The following is a 22630-nucleotide window of genomic DNA, read 5'->3' as shown; positions in this document are numbered from 1 at the left end:
ACAGAGCTAATGTTTTTTACACTCTTTATTGTATTACTGACAACAGTTGAATGCATAGTGGCAGTTTTGATCCGGCTAAGATTCAGCTAGATGCTGTACAGATGAGAATGAGACGTTTTCAGCTTTCTTTTCCTTCATTGTTTCACTCATTCTACACCCTTACATCTTTTAAGATGTAATGGCAACTCTGTTGCCATTACACTTGAAGTTGCCACATCTGCTGCAATAGCACACAAGCAGCTTGTTTAATCTCCATACAAAAGGATCACCAATAGAATGGGACACTCTGGACAGCCTACGGTCACCATGCCCAATGATAAGTGACATGGGTGTGAAGCCCCCAGCATTGGGCTATGATGCAACGCAAGTGATGGATCTCCATCCAGTGCTTTTGGAACGAGTTGGACAAACATCAGTACCTGACCTCACTAATGTTCTTGTGTCTGAATGCAATCAAATCCCTACAAAAATATTCCAAAATCCAGTGTAAAGGATTCCCAAAAGAGTAGAGGCTGTTACTGCAGCAAAGAGGGACAAACTTCTTATTAATACCCTTGATCACAGGAAAAAAACATTGGTTAAGCAGGTGTCTACAAACTTTTGGACATACAGTGCATTTGAACAGAAATACTGCTACTTAGTCGTTTGTTGAGGGTGGGAGTTGAACAGGGTAAATGTTAACCTTAATTACACTCTTAAAAATAAAGGACAGTGACTTTTCAGCGGATGATTCTTTAAAGAATCAAACGAAGTGTACAAAGAACCTTTTTAAAGTTTGAAGATCTCCTCTTCATATAAAGCCTCTGTAAGAATGAAGGTTTTTCCTTTTTACATTATATCTAAGAAAAGGAGACTGTGGAACTGTGAACTAATAGATGTGAATGAAAGGGTCTATAATCAGATGTTGACCACCTGCTAAAGGTCGACTGGCTCTGAGCTTTCATCTGCACATAATCTACGTAACTGTGTGCGTATTCAGTCTCTTTGAAAGCACATACTTAAATACCATTTTCGAAAACAAAACTCACAGCACATAAAATTCTCTGAATATAAAAAAATACGCAGTGCGATAATGCAGTCAAGGGTCCGAAGCTCAGAAAACGGAGAATCAAGATAAATTGCAAGCTCCACTTAAAGCCATTTTTCGGAAGGTCCAGCTTATTCCTGCAAGGTTTCTTTCCTTTCAACCTAGAAATGCATCAGGAACATTACAAAGACCCTCCATCCTGAAGCAAAAATACACCGGCGGTTGAAACAAATTGCATATATGCATGTTCATACATCAAAGTTGAGCAACTTCTATTGAAACGTTTGTCCTGTCTCTTCACCTATTTGAAGGACACTGGAGTAAATAAGATATATGCGGTAAGATCATGCAAGATGCCACGCTCTTCATTAAGTCAAAATCAGGCATCATTTTAAACCCTTTGAGATCTTGTGGGTCGATGTATGAAGAGAAAAATCTATACGTTCTTAAGGATATTCAAAATAATTTATCCGCTTCCATACCTTCTTCGCTCCTGTCCATTAACAATATTAGTTTGAATATCTTAATGAATTTCAAATCTTACAGGAATTACACCTAAAGCAGAATTACATTTTTCAACATTTCTGCATGATTAAACCATTAAGATGTAAACAAAGTCATTCATAGTGAACAAAGTCATTCATATTCATAGTTAAATAGTTCATTACAGAGAAAAGTACAGACCGTACAGTACGAGTGGTACTGATAAGAATCAGGGGGTGCAATGTCCACAACGGAAATATAGGCATAACGTTTATTAACAAAACGAGCTGTGAACCTACACATGTTTTCAGTTTTTATATGCTGAAATTGCTTTACATGCACAGCATGTGCCTCTCTGTCCTGTAAGAAAAAAACATCAGCCCACCTTCATCTCAAAATTACTGAAAAACAATGTTTCAAGCATCAGGAGGCGGTGTATCTGTGACTCATTTCACGCAATAGCTTTCTGTGAGGGGGCTTTTAGAGGCGTTAAACTCTTCAGATGTCTGATTTCTATCACCACCACTGTGAACAATTCTGCCTAGAATGCAGCATGTCACATCACACCACTTTTTTCTGTTTACATCTTCGATAACTATGCAGAAATGATGAAAAACGGAATGAATTGTGTGGCATCTTGCATTGAATTGTATCCATATGTAAACAGACAGGATAAACACCTCAAAAACAGTTGCTCTTTTAGATCGCCAGTGTAGTTAAGAATGAACAGGATGCAGTCTGCCTTATGCTGCTGCACAATGTTTATCTTTGCCATTGTCAGTCTGAGGTTACTGCACTGTGGTTAGAGTCTTAAGCTCCTCCACACAGCTCTTCTCCATCTTTTTATTCTCCTCTTCTCCACAGCTCTTGCTCCTTACCCGCTCTCTGTTCTGGAGCGATTTAATTGTCAGCTTTGCAAAGTTGGAGTTGTCTGTGGAGGTGCCGCGCCTGCTGAGGACGGAGTGGTCAGAGTGGGTGCCTTCAAAAAGTTTGGCCATGAAGCTGAGGCCAGCGCGGCGGATGTAGGAGCTGCCAGCGAACACGTAGAGTATGGGGTTCACACTGCTGCTCAGGAAGGCAAACGCGGTCACGTTGGGCCGAGCGACCATCACAAGATTGGAAAGAGTTTGGTTGTTCTGCAGCTCACCAATCACCTGCACAAGGACAGAGGAAAGCGGGAGGAATTGACAAATACTGTTTATGTTGTGTAGTAATCATAAAACCCTAGAAAGCTGGTCATTCAAATCCGAATCTGACCCAGCTGGTCAAGATTCTTCTGAAGAGACTGTTTAACTGGATCACATGTGGCAGATCGTGGTTTGAAATGAACTCTGCAGGGTACATCCGTGTCCAGGAGAAGGGTTGCTAACCACTGACATAGTGCATAAGTACAGTGATAGATCAGTGGTCATCATCACACTTGTGCTGGAATCAAACAGTGCAACGCTAATAGCAGACAGAGCCAGCTCTACCTAATAAGCGACATAAGCAGCTGTGGCCCCTAACAAGTTAGATTATTACTGTCCTGTAATGTTTTCAGTAGTTTTATGCTTTCATTTATGATGGCTGTGTTAAAGAACATCTATATTAACCTTTAGAACCTGATCCTAGCAGACATTTTCAGGACTACTTTCCATGCTTTATAACTCACAATCAGCACTCTGTAGCTATATTGGTTTTATTGAGCTGCAATAAAACACCAGCCTTCATGCAATGGCAATTTTAGACCAGAGCCATGACCTGAATTCAGCATCCTCACTGTACGCTCATAACATGTATTAATTAAGATGTTTAGATGCTATTAATGTTTTAATTAAGCCAAAATGAGACATAACCTCCTAGTTTCCTTTCATTTTCAGCTGTGCTACATTATTGACCAAGCAACCCCTTTAATGAAACACATTTGCTGTTCTTAGGACATGTAGAATTTACCTGTAATACGTTTATCAGGTGGTAGGGCAACCAGAAGACAGCAAAGGTGATGATGATGAGGAGGATGAGGAGGCTGCCCTTCACACGGCCGTGAAACATAGCGCTGCGTAGGCGGCAAATGACGGAGGTGTAGCATGCCAGGATGAAGGTGAAAGGGACCACAAAGCCCATCAGAGTCTCAAACAAGTACTGGAAGACTTTATGTCCCTTGTTAAAGTGGTACGGCAAACAGTGAGTCATGCCATTGTGTACAAGGACACTATGGGGATGGAGAGATTAGAATAAGACTGATTGCTCAATATTTTGCTTGCTAGGTCTCACTGAGTAATCCTGTGCTTTACAAAAACTGGTTTTAACATTTGGTTTATTATCAAGCAAGATAAGTTGATATTAATACCATCAAAAGAACTAATTCCAGACCTGCACTTTTAAGGCATGATGTGTTCTTTAGACAGCTAACTATGCCTGAAACTTTAGCGGACAATGAAATGCCATGAAGATAATTGTGATGAACAGTTTGTCATTTTTGTTCATTGTATGCAGCCTTTAACCATTTAAAGTCCCAGACTTACTGCTATTTTTAGGTTATAGAAGTGTATAATGAAACGTTGGGCCATTTAAGGGGTGAACATACAACCCTAGGCTGATAACCTGACTTGTTTTTTTGGCTGTCAGTACCAGGAGCTCTCAACTGAAGATTAATGCAGGTTAAGCTCAATAAAACAAGCATTGCTCACCTTGGCCCTCTAAAGGTGTTACGACTGTTATACAATCCCAATTCCATTGAAGTTGAGACGTTGTGTAAAACATAAATAAAAACAGAGTACGATGATTTGCAAATCATCATATTCAATTGAATACACTACAAAGACAAGATATGTTCAAACAGATAAACTTTATAGTTATATTCACTCATTTTGAATTTGATGCCTGCAACACGTACCAAAGAAGTTGGGACAGGGGCAACAAAAGACTGGGAAAGTTGAGGAATGCTCAAAAAACACCTGTTTGGAACATTCCACAGGTGAACAAGTTCATTGGAAACAGGTGAGTGTCGTGATTGGGTATAAAGGGAGCATCCCTGAAAGGTTCGTTCACAAGCAAGGACGGGCGAGGTTCACCACTTTGTGAACAACTGCGTGAGCAAATAGTCCAACAGTTTAAGATCAATGTTTCTCAATTGCAAGGAATTTAGGGATTTCATCTTCTATAGTCCATAATATCATCAAAAGATTCAGAGAATCTGCAAGTAAGTCGCAAGGCAGAAAACCAACACTGAATGCCCGTGACCTTCGATCCCTCAGGTGGCACTGCATTAAAAACCCACATCATTCTGTAACGGCTATTCCCACATGGGCTCAGGACACTTCAGAAAACCACTGTCAGTGAACACAGTTCGTCACTCCATCTACAAGTGCAAGTTAAAACTCTGCCATGCAAAGCGAAAGCCAGATATCAACAACACCCAGAAACGCCGCTGGCTTCTCTGGGCCCGAGCTCATCTGAGATGGACTGACACAAAGTGGAAGTGTCCTGTGGTCTGACGAGTCCACATTTCAGATTGTTTTTGGAAATCATGAACGTCGTATCCTCTGGGCCAAAGAGGAAAAGGACTGTCCGGATTGTTATCAGCGCAAATTTCAAAAGCCAGCATCTCTGATGGTGTGGGGGGGTGTTAGTGCCCATGGCAGGGGTAACTTGCACATCTGTGAAGGCCCCATTAATGCTGAAAGGTACATACAGGTTTTGGAGCAACATCTGCTGCCATCCAAGCAACGTCTTTTTCAGGGACGTCCTGCTTATTTCAGCAAGACAACGCCAAGCCACATTCTGCACGTGTTACAACAGCGTGGCTTCGTAGTAAAAGAGTGCGGGTACTAGACTGGCCTGCCTGCAGTCCAGACCGTCTCCCATTGAAAATGTGTGGCGCATTATGAAGCACAAAATACGACAGCGGAGACCCCGGACTGCTGAGCAGCTGAAGTTGTACATCAAGCAAGAATGGGAAAGAATTCCACCTACAAAGCTTCAACAATCAGTGTCCTCAGTTCCCAAACGCTTATTGAGTGTTGTTAAAAGGAAAGGTGATGTAACACAGTGGTAAACACACCCCTGTCCCAACTTCTTTGGAACGTGTTGCAGGCATTAAATTCAAAATGAGTGAATATTTGCAAAAAAACTATAAAGTTTATCCGTTTGAACATTAAATATCTTGTCTTTGTAGTGTATTCAATTGAATATAGGTTGAAAAGGATTTGCAAATCATCGTATTCTGTTTTTATTTATGATTTACACAACGTCCCAACTTCATTGGAATTGGGGTTGTAGTAAGAAATCAGAACTTTTCCATAATTTCCATAAAATCCATAATGTATCCATAAAGTAAATGCCTTTCTGCTTTCTTACATTTACATACATTAGAATACATAGCATGGAATAAAACCTACACATGCACATACCTGCGGTAGAAGGGCATAGGCAGGGCCAGTAAAAAGGCCAATACCCAGATGCACAGCATGGCCACATAGATGGTCCTTTTGTTCCTCAGCCTCTGAGAGAGGAAAGGTCTGGTGACAGCCAGCCAGCGGTCCAGGCTCATCAGGCAAATGAGGTAAATGGACACGTACATGTTGACACAGCACAGGTAGTGCACTGTCTTGCACATGACATCCCCAAACTCCCACCCCTGTCCACCAGCCAGCAGGCGCAGAAAAAAGGGGGCGCTGAGGAGCACAAAAGCATCAGCCGCTGCCAGGTTCAGAACCAGGAGGCAAGTGACGGAGCGCTGCTGGACCCGACACAGGACTGACCACACCACAAAGACGTTGCCGGGGAAACCAAACATAAAGGCTAGCACTAAAATGGCTATGCCGATCTGCTGGGACATAGTAAAGGCATTGGTTGATGTAATGGAGGAGTTAGGTGGCTCTGAGATGGGCGTGTTCAGTGCTAGACTGGCCATATGGATTGGTTTCGTGGATTGCGTGAAGGATGGGGGTTGATCTGGCCGATATGTACGCTGAAGAGAAGAAACAAAAGGACAAAGTTCAATTAAACGAAATTCAATTCAGTACCATTCAGCTGTACCATAACATAAGGACCATAACAAAGCATAACAAAAGGATTTCTCACTGTGTGATACACACAACAATACAAAAGGGTGGGTTAGAGCAGTGTGGACCAACACTAGTGCAGGACAGTGACGCATACTTGGGAATTCCATCATTTTAAAGTTTCTGCATAATTAAATCGCAAAGATGGCAACAAAGTCGTTGAGAGTTATTCGATGTGAAATGCACCGTTCAGGAGAAACTTACTGAGTCAGAACTGTTCACAGTGGTGGTGATAGGAACCAAACGTCTAAGACATTTCAGATAATAGATGAGAGATACGATTTTGTCATTCAAAGACCCAAACCCATTTTCACAAATTTACCACAATTTTACAATCGACATTACACATAAAAACTCAGAGGACATGTGTAGATTCACTGATGTCTTCATTTATGTTAAGCCATTTTACTTACTATGCATAGCATCTCTCATTTCGATAATATGGCATTGTAAACATTGTGACCTCTGGTGTTTATCACCACCACTGCAAGGAAATTTGAAATAAAACACTCAATGACGCTGATTTCCACCAAGCACAGGAGAATGTTATTTTTCTCACCAAGTAAAGATGATCTCAAAATATCGACTTAATCTCAACATAATCACTGACTCAGTACCTTGTAATTACTTCTTTCCTCAAAATACTGACTCATTTTCGATGAAAATTAAGACTGTAGAAGCCATATATAAACAATGTCCACCCACTTCTCTGGGCTTGAGCTCATCTGAAATGAACCGGCACACTATGAATACATACTGTAGTCCGCCAAGTCAACATTTCAGGTGAACATGAAAGGACTGTCCAGATTCTTAGCAGCATAAAGTTCAAAAGCCAGGGCCTGTCATGGGGGTATTAGTGCTCATTGCTCTTTTACTGCTAAAAGATAAAGACACATTCTGGAGCAACATATGCAGCGTCATCTTTCTTAAAGACGCCCATGCTTTTTCAACATGACAGCGCCGAGCCACATTCTGCACATTATAACAGCATGGTTGTGTAATGCTAGTGCAAATGGTTGAACCGCCTGTCTGCAGTGTAGACCTGCTTCCCCCTGGAAACGTGTGTCACTTTATGCAGCGCAGATTACAGCAATGAACGTCCTGGACTGTTGCACAACTGAAGACGTAAAACAAGAGAATTGCAATAAAAAAAAATCCAATTTGAAAATTGCATCATCTTCTGTCTTTATTGAGTTTTGTTAAAAGGAAATGTGATGTAGCACATATTTGGAACATGTTGGTGGCATCAAATTTGGAATGGGTGTATATTTACAAAAATAACCTGTGGTGAATTTGATCTTATTAATTCTATAGTCGTAACATTATTTTCTATCATATTGGTTATTACTGTGTAGATTCTGGTTGAGTTTATCCTGTGGGCCTCTGACTGAAATGGTGGAGCTGATGCAGGAGGCATCTGAACAGGAAAGGGGCCCCCTGAACGTCAACAATGCTATATATGGGGGTTAGGCGACTAGGGCTACTCTGGACAAGAACGTATGTTTATACCAAATTTGGCTGAAGAAGATCCATACATTGAAATTGAGGCTATTTTGACAGAAACCAGATGTCCACACCAGGTATAAAACCTGGAGTTGTAAACGTATGTGTCAGAGAATTTTGGCTGTTCTCTCCAAGCTGTTTCGTGAAGGCTTGTCTGTGACTTCGACCTCTCAATGCTAATAAACATCTTTATATGCAAGAGACGGGTGTCACCGAAGAGTTTGTTCCTACACCTTCACAGCATCGCTACTAAAGAAACCACAAGAAACCCAATAAAGTCCAAAAGATAAAATATCAAATTCTATGCGTTTGTACTCGTTTCAGTTAACACAGGTCAAACAGAGGTTACTAATCACTGCTCTATGTTTTATTGGCATTTAGTACATCCTGTGTCTAATACAAACTGCTGGCTGTGCAGCGAGTGGGCGGAGCTCAATACTCCAACGTAGCAACAAACTGTTCATTAAGGAACAAGAATTTGGTGGAAAGAACTGAACATTAAAACATATTAAATGCCACATTCATGGCCAGTTTATTCATTTCTTACTTTATTCATTTAACTGGTGTATAAAAGCAGTAGAAAACAAGTGTCACGCCTCAGACAGATTCCAAAATGGTAACGGACTACATTTCCCAGAATACTTTGGAAGATCATGTGACCTCTCAGTTTCCTCCGGATTCAGACTCTGAGACTGACTACACTACCCAGAATGCTACAGGGGATCACGTGACTTCTAACACTCGGTTGAAAACCTATCAGCGTTCACAATCCCCTGATTGAGAGGGATCACCTGTGTTCACATATCACATGTCTTGTGCTAGATAGTATATAAGCCCGGGCTTTAGAAGTAGTCAGTACAAGGTGTTGTTTCTTTGTAGACTTTGCCGAGTGTTGTTTCTGATTGTTATTGCTGTTTATCTGACCTTTGCCTGTTTTTCGTTTTTGCCCTTTTGTACTGTTGCCTTGGGCTTTTTGACCTCTGTTTTGGAACCTTTTGCCTGTCTTTTGACGACGTCTTCTGCCTAGCCCTTTTGTTTTGTCTGCTAGGGGGCAGTCATGGGCTGGAGGTTAGGGAACCAGCCTTGTGACTGAAAGGTCGCCGGTTCGATCCCCAGAGCCGACAGCATGACTGAGGTGTCCTTGAGCAAGACACCTAACCCCCAACTGCTCCCCGGGCGCTGCGGATTGGGCTGCTCACCGCTCCAGGCAAGTGTGCTCACTGCCACTAGTGTGTGTGTGCTCACTAGTGTGTATGTGGTGTTTCACTTCATGGATGGGTTAAATGCAGAGGTGAAATTTCCCCGTTGTGGGACTAATAAGGGTCTCTTAATCTAATGGTTATGATCACTAATGTGATCTACTTCCATCATCATGTCTGCGACCAAATCACAGCCGTGAAGTTATTTTGCAATAACACACTCTCTCATGCTCTATTGCTTAAATAATTACCGTAAGGCAAGGTTACTGCAAAAGTGTGGAAATGGGTATGGACACATATCCAGTGTCAATAACGTGACCCCACTGAGAGTCATAACCCTATACCAAACCACATTACAGCATAAAATCTACACAACAGCTTTTGACTCATGCCATTATGACACCATATGGAGGAGAAGTTTGCTCTTTCCTAAATCAAACAGCACTTTCTGCACAGTTATCCACCCATGCCCTCTGAACTTTTCATTCATTTTCAGATTCAGGGAAGTTGTTAGCTGATCTCAGTAGTGAAAAGATGAGATATTTTAACGACGGAAGGAAAATCTCGGTGGCCTTGTGTTTGATTTTAGCAAGCATCAGTTAGCAACCAATATATTGTTACATTATTTAATTTTTCATTACATTATTATAAATGTAGTCACCTAATAAAGCAGCCAGTGTGTGTATGTATGTGTGTGTGTGTGTGTGTGTATGTATGTGTGTGTGTGTTTATTTCTTTTTTTAGTCTTATCTTGCTTAGTAAGAGTCAATTATCTTTAGTTTCAGATACTCCATCAGCTGCTTACATGTGCCCATGGCGGTTATGTTTAACCCACTGTGGTCCACGAACACACCCGCATGTCAGATTTGCTGTTCCATATATTGCTGTTGTTGCAACACAACCTCGCATGTCAAAACTGAGAACTTTACAGGAGACAGAAGAATGTACTTTACTTTTAATGTAAGTCCATGGAACCAGACTTTTTTCCAAGTCATTTTCAATGACCATTCATCATGACATTTACACACAAGGCCTTTTTAAATTATGTCAAAAACAGAAAAACATTTCAGCGATATGTTTCTCTGTTTGTGACAATACAGTGCAGAAATTGCAGAGGTTGTTTTGAGGTTGTTAGTGACTCATAAATGGAGTTATAAGGTGATGAAGAGGGGTTAAGATACAGGTCATCTGCCTCTCAGTGTGTATAATTGGTGGTGTCGTTTGTCCGTCTACATTTGGTGTCAAACTGACCAATGGACACTCAGGAAATCGCTAAGGAGTGACCCATCACTTTGAAAACCATTCTACCATACTTTGGACATGAGAAGACAGCTGCTGAAGTTGCTGTCGGAATGTAGCAATAACTCAGCATTTTGACATGAAACGTATGAGTCTGATCTTATGCCTTTAAAGGAGAATTTAAGAAATTATATATTTATATATATAGCAGTGCAGATTTAATGTCCTCTGAAAAGAAAACACACAGCCATTAATGTCTAAACAGCTGGCAAAACAAGTGAGTCCACCTCACAGTGATCATGCCCAGATTGTGCTCAAAGAGTCAATATTTTGTGTGACCACCATTATTATCTAGCACTGCCTGAACCCTCTTGGGCAAGGAATTCCCAAGAGCTTCACAGGCTGCTTCTGGAATCCTCTTCCTCTCCTACATGAGGACATCATGGAGCTGGTGAATGTTAAGTTATATCCAAGATTCATTTCTATAGTGTTATCCCATGAAAAGATATGCAGAAATGTCAGGGGTGTACTCACTTTTGTGAGATACTGTATACATCTATCTATTTACATTATATAATGTAAATATATATATATATATATATATATATATATATATATATGTGTGTGTGTGTGTGTGTGTGTGTGTGTGTGTGTGTGTGTGTGTGTAAGTATATAACATATATAAATAATATATATTTTATAAGTTGTATTCCATTGTTTGTCAATTTGTCAAAAACCAATAAAAATGACTGCAAACCATTTAGAATACAAACTCTTCATGTTGATTAACAGCCAAAGTTAAGAATGTTTTTTTCCCCTTTCCTGTAAAGTTATCTGTTCACTGTTCAAGTAGACTGCAGTAATGTCTACTAATCTGAGATAATCTATGTTACTTTTTGTTGAAGGATATGACAGCATTGTCTTATTTTGATGAAAGTCTAATAACCCAACATTCTGATCCTCATAACAGTGAAGAGACTAATGTATCTGAAGCATCTGCTGCTGCCGTTCTGTATTGAGCTGATCAGATAAGAAGCGCTTCGGTGGTTTTGCATGTCACGTTACACAATTCAGCGAACTACTGTTATTTTTACATGCTGCATTATATGAATTAGCCAATGAAACATCCCAGTAAGTGTGTGAGCATGCAAGTTTATGTCAAAACAAAGAAAAACAACAAGAGAAAGAAGTTTCTAAGGCGAAGACAATGATTTGTTGACACAGTGCTTTACATCAAAACACAAGCACATACACGCATGCAAATGCATACATTTAAAAGCATAAAAGGCTTACCTGGACGAACAAAAGGCGCTCTGTAGAGTGAAGCCGGTCTCGTTCTGGATGATCAGCAGCTGTGGGTGTGTCTCATAGAGTTTCCAAGCTCTTTTCTACGTCATCCCTCTCTTCCTCTACAAATATGGCTGGGGAACACAGCGTGCTCTTGCCAGCAACAGGGAAAAAAAGAGGAACAGTAGATGGTGTAATAGTAAAAGTCACAGGATTGTGTTTTGATTGCGTATCAGTTGTGGTACCGGTTGCATTGGTGTTAATGTCTTAAGCCTTAAACTCAACAGGTCTGCCTTTAGGTCAGCCTCACTCACCCTACCTCTCTCTCTCTCTCTCTCTTACACTCACACTACATGAATGGAGTATAAGCCAGCACAGTAGAGCAGTGTTGAATATTCATGTGGTAATTTGCATTTCCTTTCCATCACACGGCTAATGCAGATTCTTTTGCAACCCTTTTATGTTCTGCAGCAATCTGTCTTTCAGGCTTGACCACAGAGCGCGCATTAATCCCCTCCCCCTTACTTTCACGATTGTACCAAATATAACACAGATTAATCAATGTTTTGTCTGGGCAGTCGCAGTTTCTAAAAATCATGAAACACAGTAGCAGGGCTGCTTTTAATCCTGTTTACTCACACTAAAATTGAATTCTACTAAAACTGAATTCTGGACATTTTTATGGTTTTTTCAATTTAACATCATTAGTGATTCTGGGTCATGGGTCATCTGAATCGGTCACTTCTTCCTAAGGAGCGTACACGTAACAGGTAATAGAGAGCCAAATGTGCAGTGTGGCCCAGTGTGTTTAATACAAACATGCATGAAAGTAACTGAAATGTTAGCAGAAGAAAGTGTTCTGTCTTTGGTCCCGCAATTCGCCACATCCTGTAAACCGAAGGCCCGATTCATTTCAACCTCACATCCTCAATCTGGCTTCTTAAGCCTTCACCCATACACTCAGGTTTGAATGCCAAAATAGGGGTAGGCAATATAGCAATTCAAGTCCTTAAGGACATGGAAAGTATCCGTGTGAGCAAAGCAGGGACCTACACTCACTGGCCACTTTATTAGGTACAGTTGTTCAGTTGTTCAGTTCAGGAGAACGGGCAGACTAGTTCCAGATGATAGAAAGGCAGCCATGAAGGTGAAAGGGGGTCCAACCTTTTACTAGCAAGGTGTACCTAGTAAAGTTGCTGGTGAGTGTACATTGCTGTGCAAACATCAGAGGCCTCCTTTCATTTCTATTGCATCTAGTCAAAAAGGCCATGTTTAGGAGACATTTCTGAGGATGTTAGATTATATTTCAAGAGTAAAGTTCAAAAAAAGATTAAGAGCTACATAGAAAATGAGACTCTTCGCAAGTACCTGCAAGTTCGGGTAGACCACCGAAACCAGCACCTGTTATCAGATAAACAGCACTTGCAGCTTTCATATATGAGAAAAACAAGTTTCACTCATGCTTCAACATGCAGCTTGTAAAGCTGAAAAACATTATTTTTGATGAAGATACAGGCACCCCTGCTGATATTCCAAGCACTGCTCAGTCTCTCCCAGTGCCACAGCAAGATTATTGTTACCGCATTAAATTAAATCCAAAACGAGACCATCGCTGGAGATAACGTGGCTTGAAATTTACCCAGAGAACAGCAGCCAGTCGAAAGTCTTTAAGATAAACAGAGACACTAACTGTCTGCTGTTACCTTAGCTAACATTACAAGCTCACACTCTTAAAACGATGGCTCTTCAAGTGTCCTTTAGTGCAGTGTTTTTCAACCTTTTTTGAGCCACGGCACATTTTTTACATTAAAAAAATCCTGCGGCACACCACAACTCACAAAAGGTACTAAATGACACATTGTAACTTAATGCAGCACATATAATTTCTGAATTACTCACTTAGTGTGAAACCTGTGCCTGTTTAGATGAACACAAAGCTGATATCCTGGCAGGGCTTGAAGTCACACGAAGCTCTTCCTCAACTGCTTTCAGTCTCTCTCTGCTTTTAGGTTTTATAGCAGTCATGCTTGAAAAGCCCTGACTGCAGCTGAGTTGTGTGGGTCCCTAACCCAGTCAAGGTTGAGGGGAAATAAAATAACTTCTCAGGAATTTTCAAATGTTTGCCTTTTACCTCACACAGTGCAGCAGTGTTGACAACACCTTGCCATTTTTGGGTGAGGGGGAACATGCCAAGGTTGGCACTTGCAAGATGTTGTTGCCAGAGGTGCACCTTTGAACGGAATCCATTTATTTTGTCTGTGCTTGTGAGCAGGCTTTCATTCTGGCTTTGCATCCGTGTGTTAAGTTCATTCAAATGCTCTGCCAGGTATGCCAGCTTTGCACACCACTCATCGCTTGCAAGCAGTTTTGCATTATCCCACCTCTCATCAGTCAGAAACATACACACGGGCCAGCTCTTTGCCACGCGACAGCCATCGGACTTCTGTGTGGAGCAATAAGGTTGTATGCTCTGCTCCCATCTCCATCTTTCCCACTGAAGTCCTTTTCGTTCGAGATATTCTGATGTGACCCGAAAAATTTCCTCTCCTGTTGTTTTTTTCTGGCAGTGCTTTGCAAAATAGAAAGTTTTCTCCGATTGCGTTTCCATTCACAAAACGCACATTGGCCAAAAGTTGAGCAGGTCCACTAATGTCTGTACACTCATCAAGTTGCAATGCAAGTTTCCCGCTGATGCACATCTTTTCCACAACATTTTAGATGTCTGCAGACATGGCATCAATACGTCTGGCAGTTGTACTGTCTGAGAGAGGGATTTGAGCTACTTCTTTAACCGCATCAGGGCCGAGCATCTCGTTCACAACGGCTTTGCAGGCAGGTGGTATTAATGTCTCTGCCGCAGTGTGCGGCTTTTTTGATTCAGCCACTAAGCTATAGCTTTGAGAGCTCTCTCCGACACCTTTGTGGTTTTTCTCATGGAAGTTACCTGTTTCTCGTTGTATTCACGCAGGCGAACAAAATAGTCAGTGTTCTTGTTTTGAAGGGAAGGGTGTTTCGTTGGGAGATGTCTTTGAAGCTTGCTTGGGACCGTGGCACTATTGGACAGCTTTTCCCCACACACTAAGCATAACGGAATGGGTGCTGCTGGATTCCCAGTGGATGTAAATCCAAATGAAATATAACTTTCGTTGTATTGTCTCGAGCGGATCGTTTTTTCTTTCTTTTAACCAACAACAATACTAGGCTCTTCTTCTGGGTTAGAATTTTGTCCAGGGGCCAATTCAGAGTCTGAATTTTTCCTCTTCAAAAATTTGTCCATCGCTGTTGTACGTCAAGCCACCGTTAGCTGTCCCGCGCATCACTTCTTTTGTTTTCAGGGCACCTGGCTTCCTTACTGTCAGTCATTATTATTGCGCTACCTACTGCCACCCGCTGGCAAAGATGGGTGTTTAATTAATTAGTCAGCCAATTAGTCAATTAGTCAACACTTTGGCACAGGCGCAGACACTCAACAACGCCAAATCATTTATAGTGACTAAATATTTTTTGACCAATTAAGTGAAACTGTACAATTTCCTACGGCACACCTAACGATCTATCGCGGCACATTGGTTGAAAATCACTGCTTTAGTAAAGGGAATTCTGTTTAGAACCATGAGCTCAACATAGAGCCATTTCAGGCTTAAAACCTTTTTGCAAGGTAAAGCCATTCTTTAGATTGATGAGTGTATTGTAGATGGTTTAAATAGAAGCTTTTTGAAAATGGTTCTTTGATGATGCCTTTGGGCAGTCGTGGGCTGGAGGTTAGGGAACTGGCCCTGTGAAGGTCGCCGGTTCAATCCCCTGTGCTGACAGCACATGACTGAGGTGTCCTTGAGCAAGACACCTAACGCCCAATTGCCCCCCGGGTGCTGTGGATAGGGCTGCTCACCGCTCCAGGCAAGTGTGTTTATTCACCAGTGTGTATGTGGTGTTTCACTTCACGGATGGGTTAAATGTGGAGGTGAAATTTCCCCATTGGGGGATTAAAAAAGTATCACTTACTTACTTTGTAACAGCAGATGAACCCATTTTCAAAAAGCTTCTATACGGAAACCCATAGAGCACATTCTCAATCAATTTAAAGAACCATCTCACCATGCAAACAGCCATTTAAGCTTGAGATGACTCTACAAAGACATAATGGTTCTAAATAGAACCATTCCCTTTACTAAAGAACTTTTTTTAAGGTTTACTTTTTATTACGTTAAACTTTTGAAACGGGTATAACATAGGAAGGAACTTTCATTTAAACTATTTGACAGTTAGGTAGTAAAAACAAAGGAAAAAACACAGAGTAATACTTAATTGACATCCAGAGCCACATGTTGTGCTCCTGCGTCCAGATAAGACACTGTTTTAATCGTTTTAGTGTGAAACACCTCCAAATTTATGTGAAGCCTGAATGATAGATTTTCCAATACAGCCAAGCTGCCCATTTCTGCATACCAGTGAGATGCAGACAGTGCTGCAGAGGCCCTCTACTCTCTAACAATCAATTCAAGATTAAGATTAAGTGACCCTTATTAGTCCCACAATAGGGAAATTCCACCTCCGCATTTAACCCATCCATGAAGTGAAACACCACATACACTCTAGTGAGCACACACACACACTAGGGGGCAGTGAGAACACTTGCCTGGAGCGGTGGGCAGCCCAATCCGCAGCGCCCGGGGAGCAGTTGGGGGTTAGGTGTCTTGCTCAAGGACACCTCAGTCATGTGCTGTCAGCTCTGGGGATCAAACTGGTGACCTTCCGGTCACAAGGCTGGACCCCTAACCTCCAGCCCATGACTGCCCCCAAATTTCCTCCATAGACTGTTGAATGTCAGACCAGAAAACCTGTATATCAGGGCATTCCTGCATCATGTGCATCAGCGTGCCTGGCTCGGTTCCACAATGCCAACAAGTGGACCTATTTAGTAGGCCAGTTCCACACAGTCTAGATGAAGTCCAATATGCTGAATGATATATAAACTGAATGAGTCGTCTCTTCAGCTCTCTAGACATCTTCTTTGGGAGCCTCAGAATCCTATCCCACTCATCATCATCACCATCATCATCGTTAACCGCTTTGTCCAGATAAGGTCACGGCAGCAGTTGAGAGAGCAGAGAATCCTAGACAACCCTGTCCTCCGCAACTTCCTCCAGCTCATTCCCAGAGACCCCAAGCCGCTCCCAGGCCAACTTGGAGATATAATCCCTCCAGCGGGTCCTAGGACGACCCCGGGGTCTTGTCCCAGTAGGCCACTCTGGCATTATGACCTGTTTCTCAGGTTGACTTAAGAGAGGATTAAGAATGGTATAATACGTAGTGGCCTCATGGCCTTTAGCAAAGCGTTCCAGGATGTGGTCAGAAGGTTTGCTTCAATAGATGTCTTATCTGACAGCATCTCCAGAACTGGTTTGGCGTCAGATTAAACTGTTGTGAGTCACTGCAGTATAGATCACCTATTCGTTTAGTGCCTCTTTACATTCTTTCCAAAATAATGGGGTTTTACCTATAAGTAGTCTAGGGTTAAACCATATTCCTACTAGAGAACCTTTAAAGAGCCATCTTTTTTAAAGGACAGAGACAGCCGGTCTCCCGGTATCGTTTAGCTCCAAAACAGGGAGTTTGTGAAGAGCTGGTCAGCTGACGGCAAACGTTATACATTCACTGAATGATGCTGAAAGTTGGACACGAGTGTAAAGTGAACAGTAATGCAACACCTAATACCCCATTCAATGTTTTCATCTCTCTGTTAAATCTGTCCAGTTTTTTCTGCTGTCTGTGTTTCTTTCTGCCCTATCTGCTCTGCTGTCTGCTGTTGTTGTTTTTATTGTTGCTATTTTGTTCTTTCTTTTTTCTTCACCACTTATGGTTTCCTCAATTGGGTGGGTAGGATGGGTGAGGTAGCATAGGGCACAAAGCGTCACCACAACTTTTGATACATTATAAGATATAAGATAAGGGGTGGGGGGTATGTGGCCAACTGATATTGGCCACATATTGTTGGGATGTTATATATTTATGTAGATGTCATGTCTTTACATGTAACGTAAGGAAAATTACATAGGATGTTATATATTGCCCAACCCCGACCATCACATAACATGCCTCTGGAAAGGGAATTCCACTTCTTTTTCAACATTTCTGCACTGTTAGATTGTTAGACTGGTTTAGTGTGAAATTATTCATAGTGGTGGTGATTGGAACCAGACGTCCAAACCATTTATGCCTCTAAAAGCTCCCTCACAGAAAGTCATTACATGAAACGGTTATGAATATGCTCCGTAGTGACTGAGACATTGTTGTACCATAGTCTTGCGATTAGATTTTTGGCGTGAAAGATATTTTGTTCAATCTATTCATGGTGGAGGGGTACATGCAGGACATTCTTAGGCAAAATAGTGCCCAAAGAAAACTGTTTTTCTTTTTGATTTGCCATAAATTTACATCATCAACATTACATACACAACCCCCTTTCCAAAAAAGTTGCTGCACAAAACATAAATGTACACAGAAGGCAATGCTGTGCTGATAACAAGCTGGAAGGTCCCTCTCCTCTGTTGCTCAGAAGACACAGCATCCATAATTTCCGAAATAAATTTCAAATTTTGATTTGTTAGACCACAGGACACTTTTTCATTTCACCTCGGTCCTTCTTAATTGAGATCAGGCCGAGAGAACATAGATACTTACTTAATTTATAGATCCTGTTCATGTGTGGCTTCTTCTTTGCATGGTAGTGTTTTAACCTGTAATTGGATGCAGCAACAAACTATTCACACAACATGGTTTTCCTGAGCCCATGCATTGATTTCCACCACAGAACTGCGCCTGTTATTAACGCAGGGCTGTCTGAGGGCCCAAAGATCACAGCCAGCGAATGCTGGTTTTCAGCCTTCTTCCTTGCATACAGAGATTTCTCGAGATTCTCTGAAGCTTTCATTGATTTTGTGCATGACATGCTGATGAAATCCTCAAGTTCTTTGCTATTTCAACCTGAGAAGTGGTTTTCTTCAATCGTTGCACTATTTGTTCGCACAGTCTTTCAGAGTCTTGCACCCCTTCCCATCTGAAACACATATCAAACCATGTCACATGAGCTGTTGCTAATTAACCTAATTAGTTGCTCCACCAGGTGTTTTTCAGCATCACACGACTTTACCAGTCTTTGGTTGGCATCAAATTAAAGATGGGCACACTTTTTTTTTTTTTAAATAATCCCATTTCTCAGTTTCAACATTTGATATGTTGTCTTTGTACTCTTTTCAATTAAATACAGGGTTTAAACAGTTTGCACAGCATTGCATTCTACATTTATTTACATTCTGCACAGTGGCCAACCTTTCCGGAAACAAGGTTGTAGAAAATCAGAAGGCATGTTTCGGTTCACTGAGGGTGTCTGCACCACTGTAAATAAATCTGAGTCAGTAGGTTTTCTCTGCAATGCGCCATTTCACCTCAAACAACTCCGAATGACTTTGTTTATGTTTCAACCATTGACCTATTCAGCAATTTTTCACAAATCGGTGGAATTTCCCTTTACAGCTGCACTCAAAAAGGCCTGTTTTAGCAGTTGCTTTGCTTGTTTACACTGTTTTCACTTCCATTTCAGTTCAGTTAAAATTCTAATGGCAAGAAGAGTTTGTTCGGAATTTGTGCCATCTTGTGGCCAAATACGTGTAAAAATCCACCAGGGGGCAGCCTTGGCCTGTTCCAGTCAGACTGCACCTCCACAAAGCTGTGAACCTCTCACAATTTACTCATTTCCAATGCATAAGTCTAATAAATTATAAATAGTTTGGCTAGTCAGGGTTGAAAGCATTTTAGACCACCAGTCGTGCTTATATGGCAGAGCACAAGCTTGAATATTGCAAATAAAGAGGGAAGGCTTGATGTGGAAAGCTTAATTGTAGAGAAACCTACGGACCTATGGAAACCAAAGGACTCACCTAAGGTACAACACCTTCCATGTACCTCTGCACCATAGATGTATTAAAGAAAAGCTCAAATTATGGTGAAAGAATGTTTCTCTAGAAAGACCCAATTCAGGTCAAACCAATCTGAGTGACTTTTACATCTGAACAATATAATGATGCTGCAATTTTGAAAAAAAAAAACCCACCCTAAATTGAGATGTCCTTTTATTTGTCACACCCTACATGTAAAACTGTACAAAATATACATTTAAACAAGTCATGATGATTGCAATATTGTATAAATATGGCAAACCAGTGTTTCTGGCATCGGTTAGTGTTCAACCGAACATTGAAACGGGCAAAGCAAGTGACCTTAGCTAGGTAACACTAGGCATACCAGTTCTAGCATTCTCCAAACTGCCAGTCTGGGCTTTTCACACAAAACCATTTCAATGGTTTACCAAGAACGTCATGAAAAGCTACTAGAACTACCAAACTTACCAGCTTGAGGATCAGTGGGATCAAAGAACGGTAGTAAAGAATTGAGCAATGAAACAGATGGACCACAGTCAGGCAAATAACATCATTCAACCTGTTCAGAACATCATCACGGCACTTTGATCACATATCAGAGTTTGGCCTGATTGGGCTAAAACAGCCGAATACAGTGTTGTATGTTGATGCTAAGAACCAAAGAAGGCAAAACAGCATCTCCAGTGGGCTAAAGGGCATCAAAAATGGACCACAGAGGAGTGGAAAGCACTGTCTGGTCTGACATATCCTGGGTCCGTGTGCATCATGATGATGGAAAGATCGGAAATTAGAGCAACATGAGTCAGTGCAAGCGTCCTCTTTGGTGAACAGCACAGGCCTGGAGATGTGGGTGTTTTTTCTGGCACATCTTTGAGAAGAAAATGTCCTCAGGGAGGCTGTAGAGTCATCCAATTTGCAGCAATTGAGTTATGCAAATATTTCTACACGGTACAATATTTCTGGCATCCCACATCCTGTAGAATCCATGTCCAGGCATATTCATGTTTTTCTGGCCAGAACAGTTGCATCATGTTACCCAATAGGGAGACCAGCTAAAGTGACAACTCTAATTGACCTGAGGCAAAAATCTCATTCAACCAAATCAGAAATTTAGAGATGCTACCTAAAATGCTACACTACTTATCTGAGAATGCCTGACTTAAAAGGTTTCCCTAGAAGATTTCACGTCAAACCTCTCTTAATTTAATTACGCAGAAAATGGTGGAAATCCCCTGCAAAGCCAGAGATTGTAGCACACTTGCCACTCAAACTCTACACTACTAAGCCAGTCTGTTTTGTTGCAGCCACTCAAAAACCACTCTTGATTCCTTAATGGAGAATCATTCACTGAAAGACGCTTTAGTGAACCTCTAAGTGGTTTCTCTATGACATCACTCCAATTATTTGTAATAATTGAGTGCTACGATCTGTCATTAGATTGAACGGGATTTTTGCCAGCATTCTACAAAGTCTGTCTAATCTCACAGCAGTTCCTGCAAAACAGTGCAACAATGGCCAGAGAAAACTGGCTGGTTTGGCGGCAGGAAAACTAAAGTGAACCGTATGCACTACAGTCCAATGAATGAACATTAGTCCAGTCCAGTCCTAAATACAGCTACTTCCCATTTTTTATGGGTACGACTTTGACACTGGAGCTGGCGTTGCCGCTCGTGGTGGAATCAGTTTCTTTATTGCGGAGCTCCTCGTTCTCTTCTTTGTCCGCGTTGCGATCCCGGCTGTTCTGGCTGCTCTGTCGGGCTTTGCGGGATGTTGGGTCAAGGCCTGTAGCCTCAAAGAGACGTGCCATGAAGGCCAGTCCTGCAGATCGGATGTAGGCCTTCCCCACCAGGGTATAGAGGACAGGGTTAAAACAGCTGCTGACGAAGGCCACTGTGGAAGTAAGCGCCCGCAGAGACGTCCAGAAATGATTTAGCCTGGAGAAGGGATGAAAGAATGCAGGGAAGAGCAGAATGAGAGAGGGAGGCTTGGCAGTCTGGTCTGACGCATAAGACAGATGTAGAAGGGATGGGGATAAGGGTAAGAGGTAGTTCAAATGGGACAAAACGCTCCAAATTGTGAGTCTGGTTTACTTTGGTTCGCTGGTTTCTGTATATGTATACATATGTATACATTCTGTATATGTACCCCCTTCATTTGTTTTCTTCTCCAGTCAAATTGGCCATCAACCCCTAAAAATCATAGGCTTATGACATATTAAGGCTTATTATTCAGTGGAAGGATGGACAAAAACACCCTTTTTCAGATCTGAAGAGTAGAGCTTGATTTTCTCCCCTCTCACAAACATGAAAGTATAAGTTCTGTTTATCTGAAGGGGACCGGTTTGGTGGTCTGCCAGCTTTTGCATATTGTTTCAATCTTTTTTTTGAAGTCCAGTTTTGGAAAGTTAAGGCACTTTTTATGTACCTTATAGACTATAGAAGAGCTCTTACTGCAGCACGCTCAGCCTATCTCTCCTCTCTCATAGAAAACAATAAGAACAATCCTAGATTAATATTTAGCACAATTTCTAAAATAACACGGAACAAAAGAGTCACTGAACCCCAGATGCCATCAGCCTATAGCAGCAATGATTTTATGAATTTCTTTAGTGATGAAATCGAAAAAATTAGACAGAAAATTCTGATCACACAGTTAAATTCCACAAACCTGCTGTCTTCTAATGCCAGTCTAGACCCTGAGAATATTAGAGTCACTCCAGATAGGCTGGAATCGTTTACCGTACTTCAAGAAAAATGAACTAGTTAAAATAGTCTCTTCTGCAAAATCATCTACCTGTATTTTGGACCCAATCACTTCAGTTCTACTCAAGGAAATCTTACCAGAAATAACCAAGCCTATTCTGTCAATGATAAACTCCCCTCTTAGCCTTGGATACATCCCAAAAACTTT

At 41.4% G+C, this 22630-nt stretch overlaps 2 protein-coding genes across 4 annotated transcripts in view; both read right to left on the bottom strand.

The window, feature by feature from the left end:
- Positions 1-10: 10 nt before the first annotated feature.
- ltb4r (leukotriene B4 receptor) lies at positions 11-18547 on the bottom strand. 3 transcript variants are annotated; one of them, XM_017700924.2, is made up of 5 exons: positions 18465-18547; positions 11790-11936; positions 5902-6461; positions 3443-3701; positions 11-2664 (listed from the first exon to the last, which is right to left on the bottom strand). In XM_017700924.2, the coding sequence occupies exons 3-5, from the start codon at positions 6402-6404 to the stop codon at positions 2299-2301; spliced, it is 1128 nt and encodes a 375-aa protein (XP_017556413.1). In that variant the 5' UTR covers positions 6405-6461; positions 11790-11936; positions 18465-18547; the 3' UTR covers positions 11-2298. The 3 variants fall into 3 exon arrangements, with proteins under 3 accessions (XP_017556413.1, XP_017556412.1, XP_037388521.1); XM_017700923.2 differs by lacking the exon at positions 18465-18547 and adding an exon at positions 13683-13766; XM_037532624.1 differs by lacking the exon at positions 18465-18547 and adding an exon at positions 13683-13766 and having other exon boundaries at positions 3443-3545.
- Positions 18548-19895: 1348 nt separating this feature from the next.
- Positions 19896-22630, bottom strand: part of ltb4r2a (leukotriene B4 receptor 2a) — a 28353-nt gene continuing 25618 nt past the window's right edge. Inside the window, exon 5 of the mRNA XM_017700922.2 lies at positions 19896-21654. Coding sequence (XP_017556411.1) covers positions 21336-21654 — 319 coding nt within the window. The 3' untranslated portion in view covers positions 19896-21335. The remainder of the gene's footprint in view (positions 21655-22630) is intronic.

Source organism: Pygocentrus nattereri, chromosome 22 (assembly GCF_015220715.1).
Source record: "Pygocentrus nattereri isolate fPygNat1 chromosome 22, fPygNat1.pri, whole genome shotgun sequence".
Lineage (NCBI taxonomy): Eukaryota > Metazoa > Chordata > Actinopteri > Characiformes > Serrasalmidae > Pygocentrus > Pygocentrus nattereri.
The sequence above is the reverse complement of the archived record's forward strand: the minus strand, read 5'-3'. Positions and strand labels throughout refer to the sequence as shown.

Bases quoted from the DNA above. Each gene is read 5' to 3' on its own strand.
- ltb4r (XM_017700924.2), bottom strand. From the start codon at position 6,404: ATGGCCAGTCTAGCACTGAACACGCCCATCTCAGAGCCACCTAACTCC. The intron at 3,702-5,901 runs GTATGTGCATGT...CCATCCCCATAG, and splicing joins CCTATGCCCTTCTACCGCAG to TGTCCTTGTACACAATGGCA. The intron at 2,665-3,442 runs GTAAATTCTACA...GTCCTTGTGCAG, and splicing joins ACCTGATAAACGTATTACAG to GTGATTGGTGAGCTGCAGAA.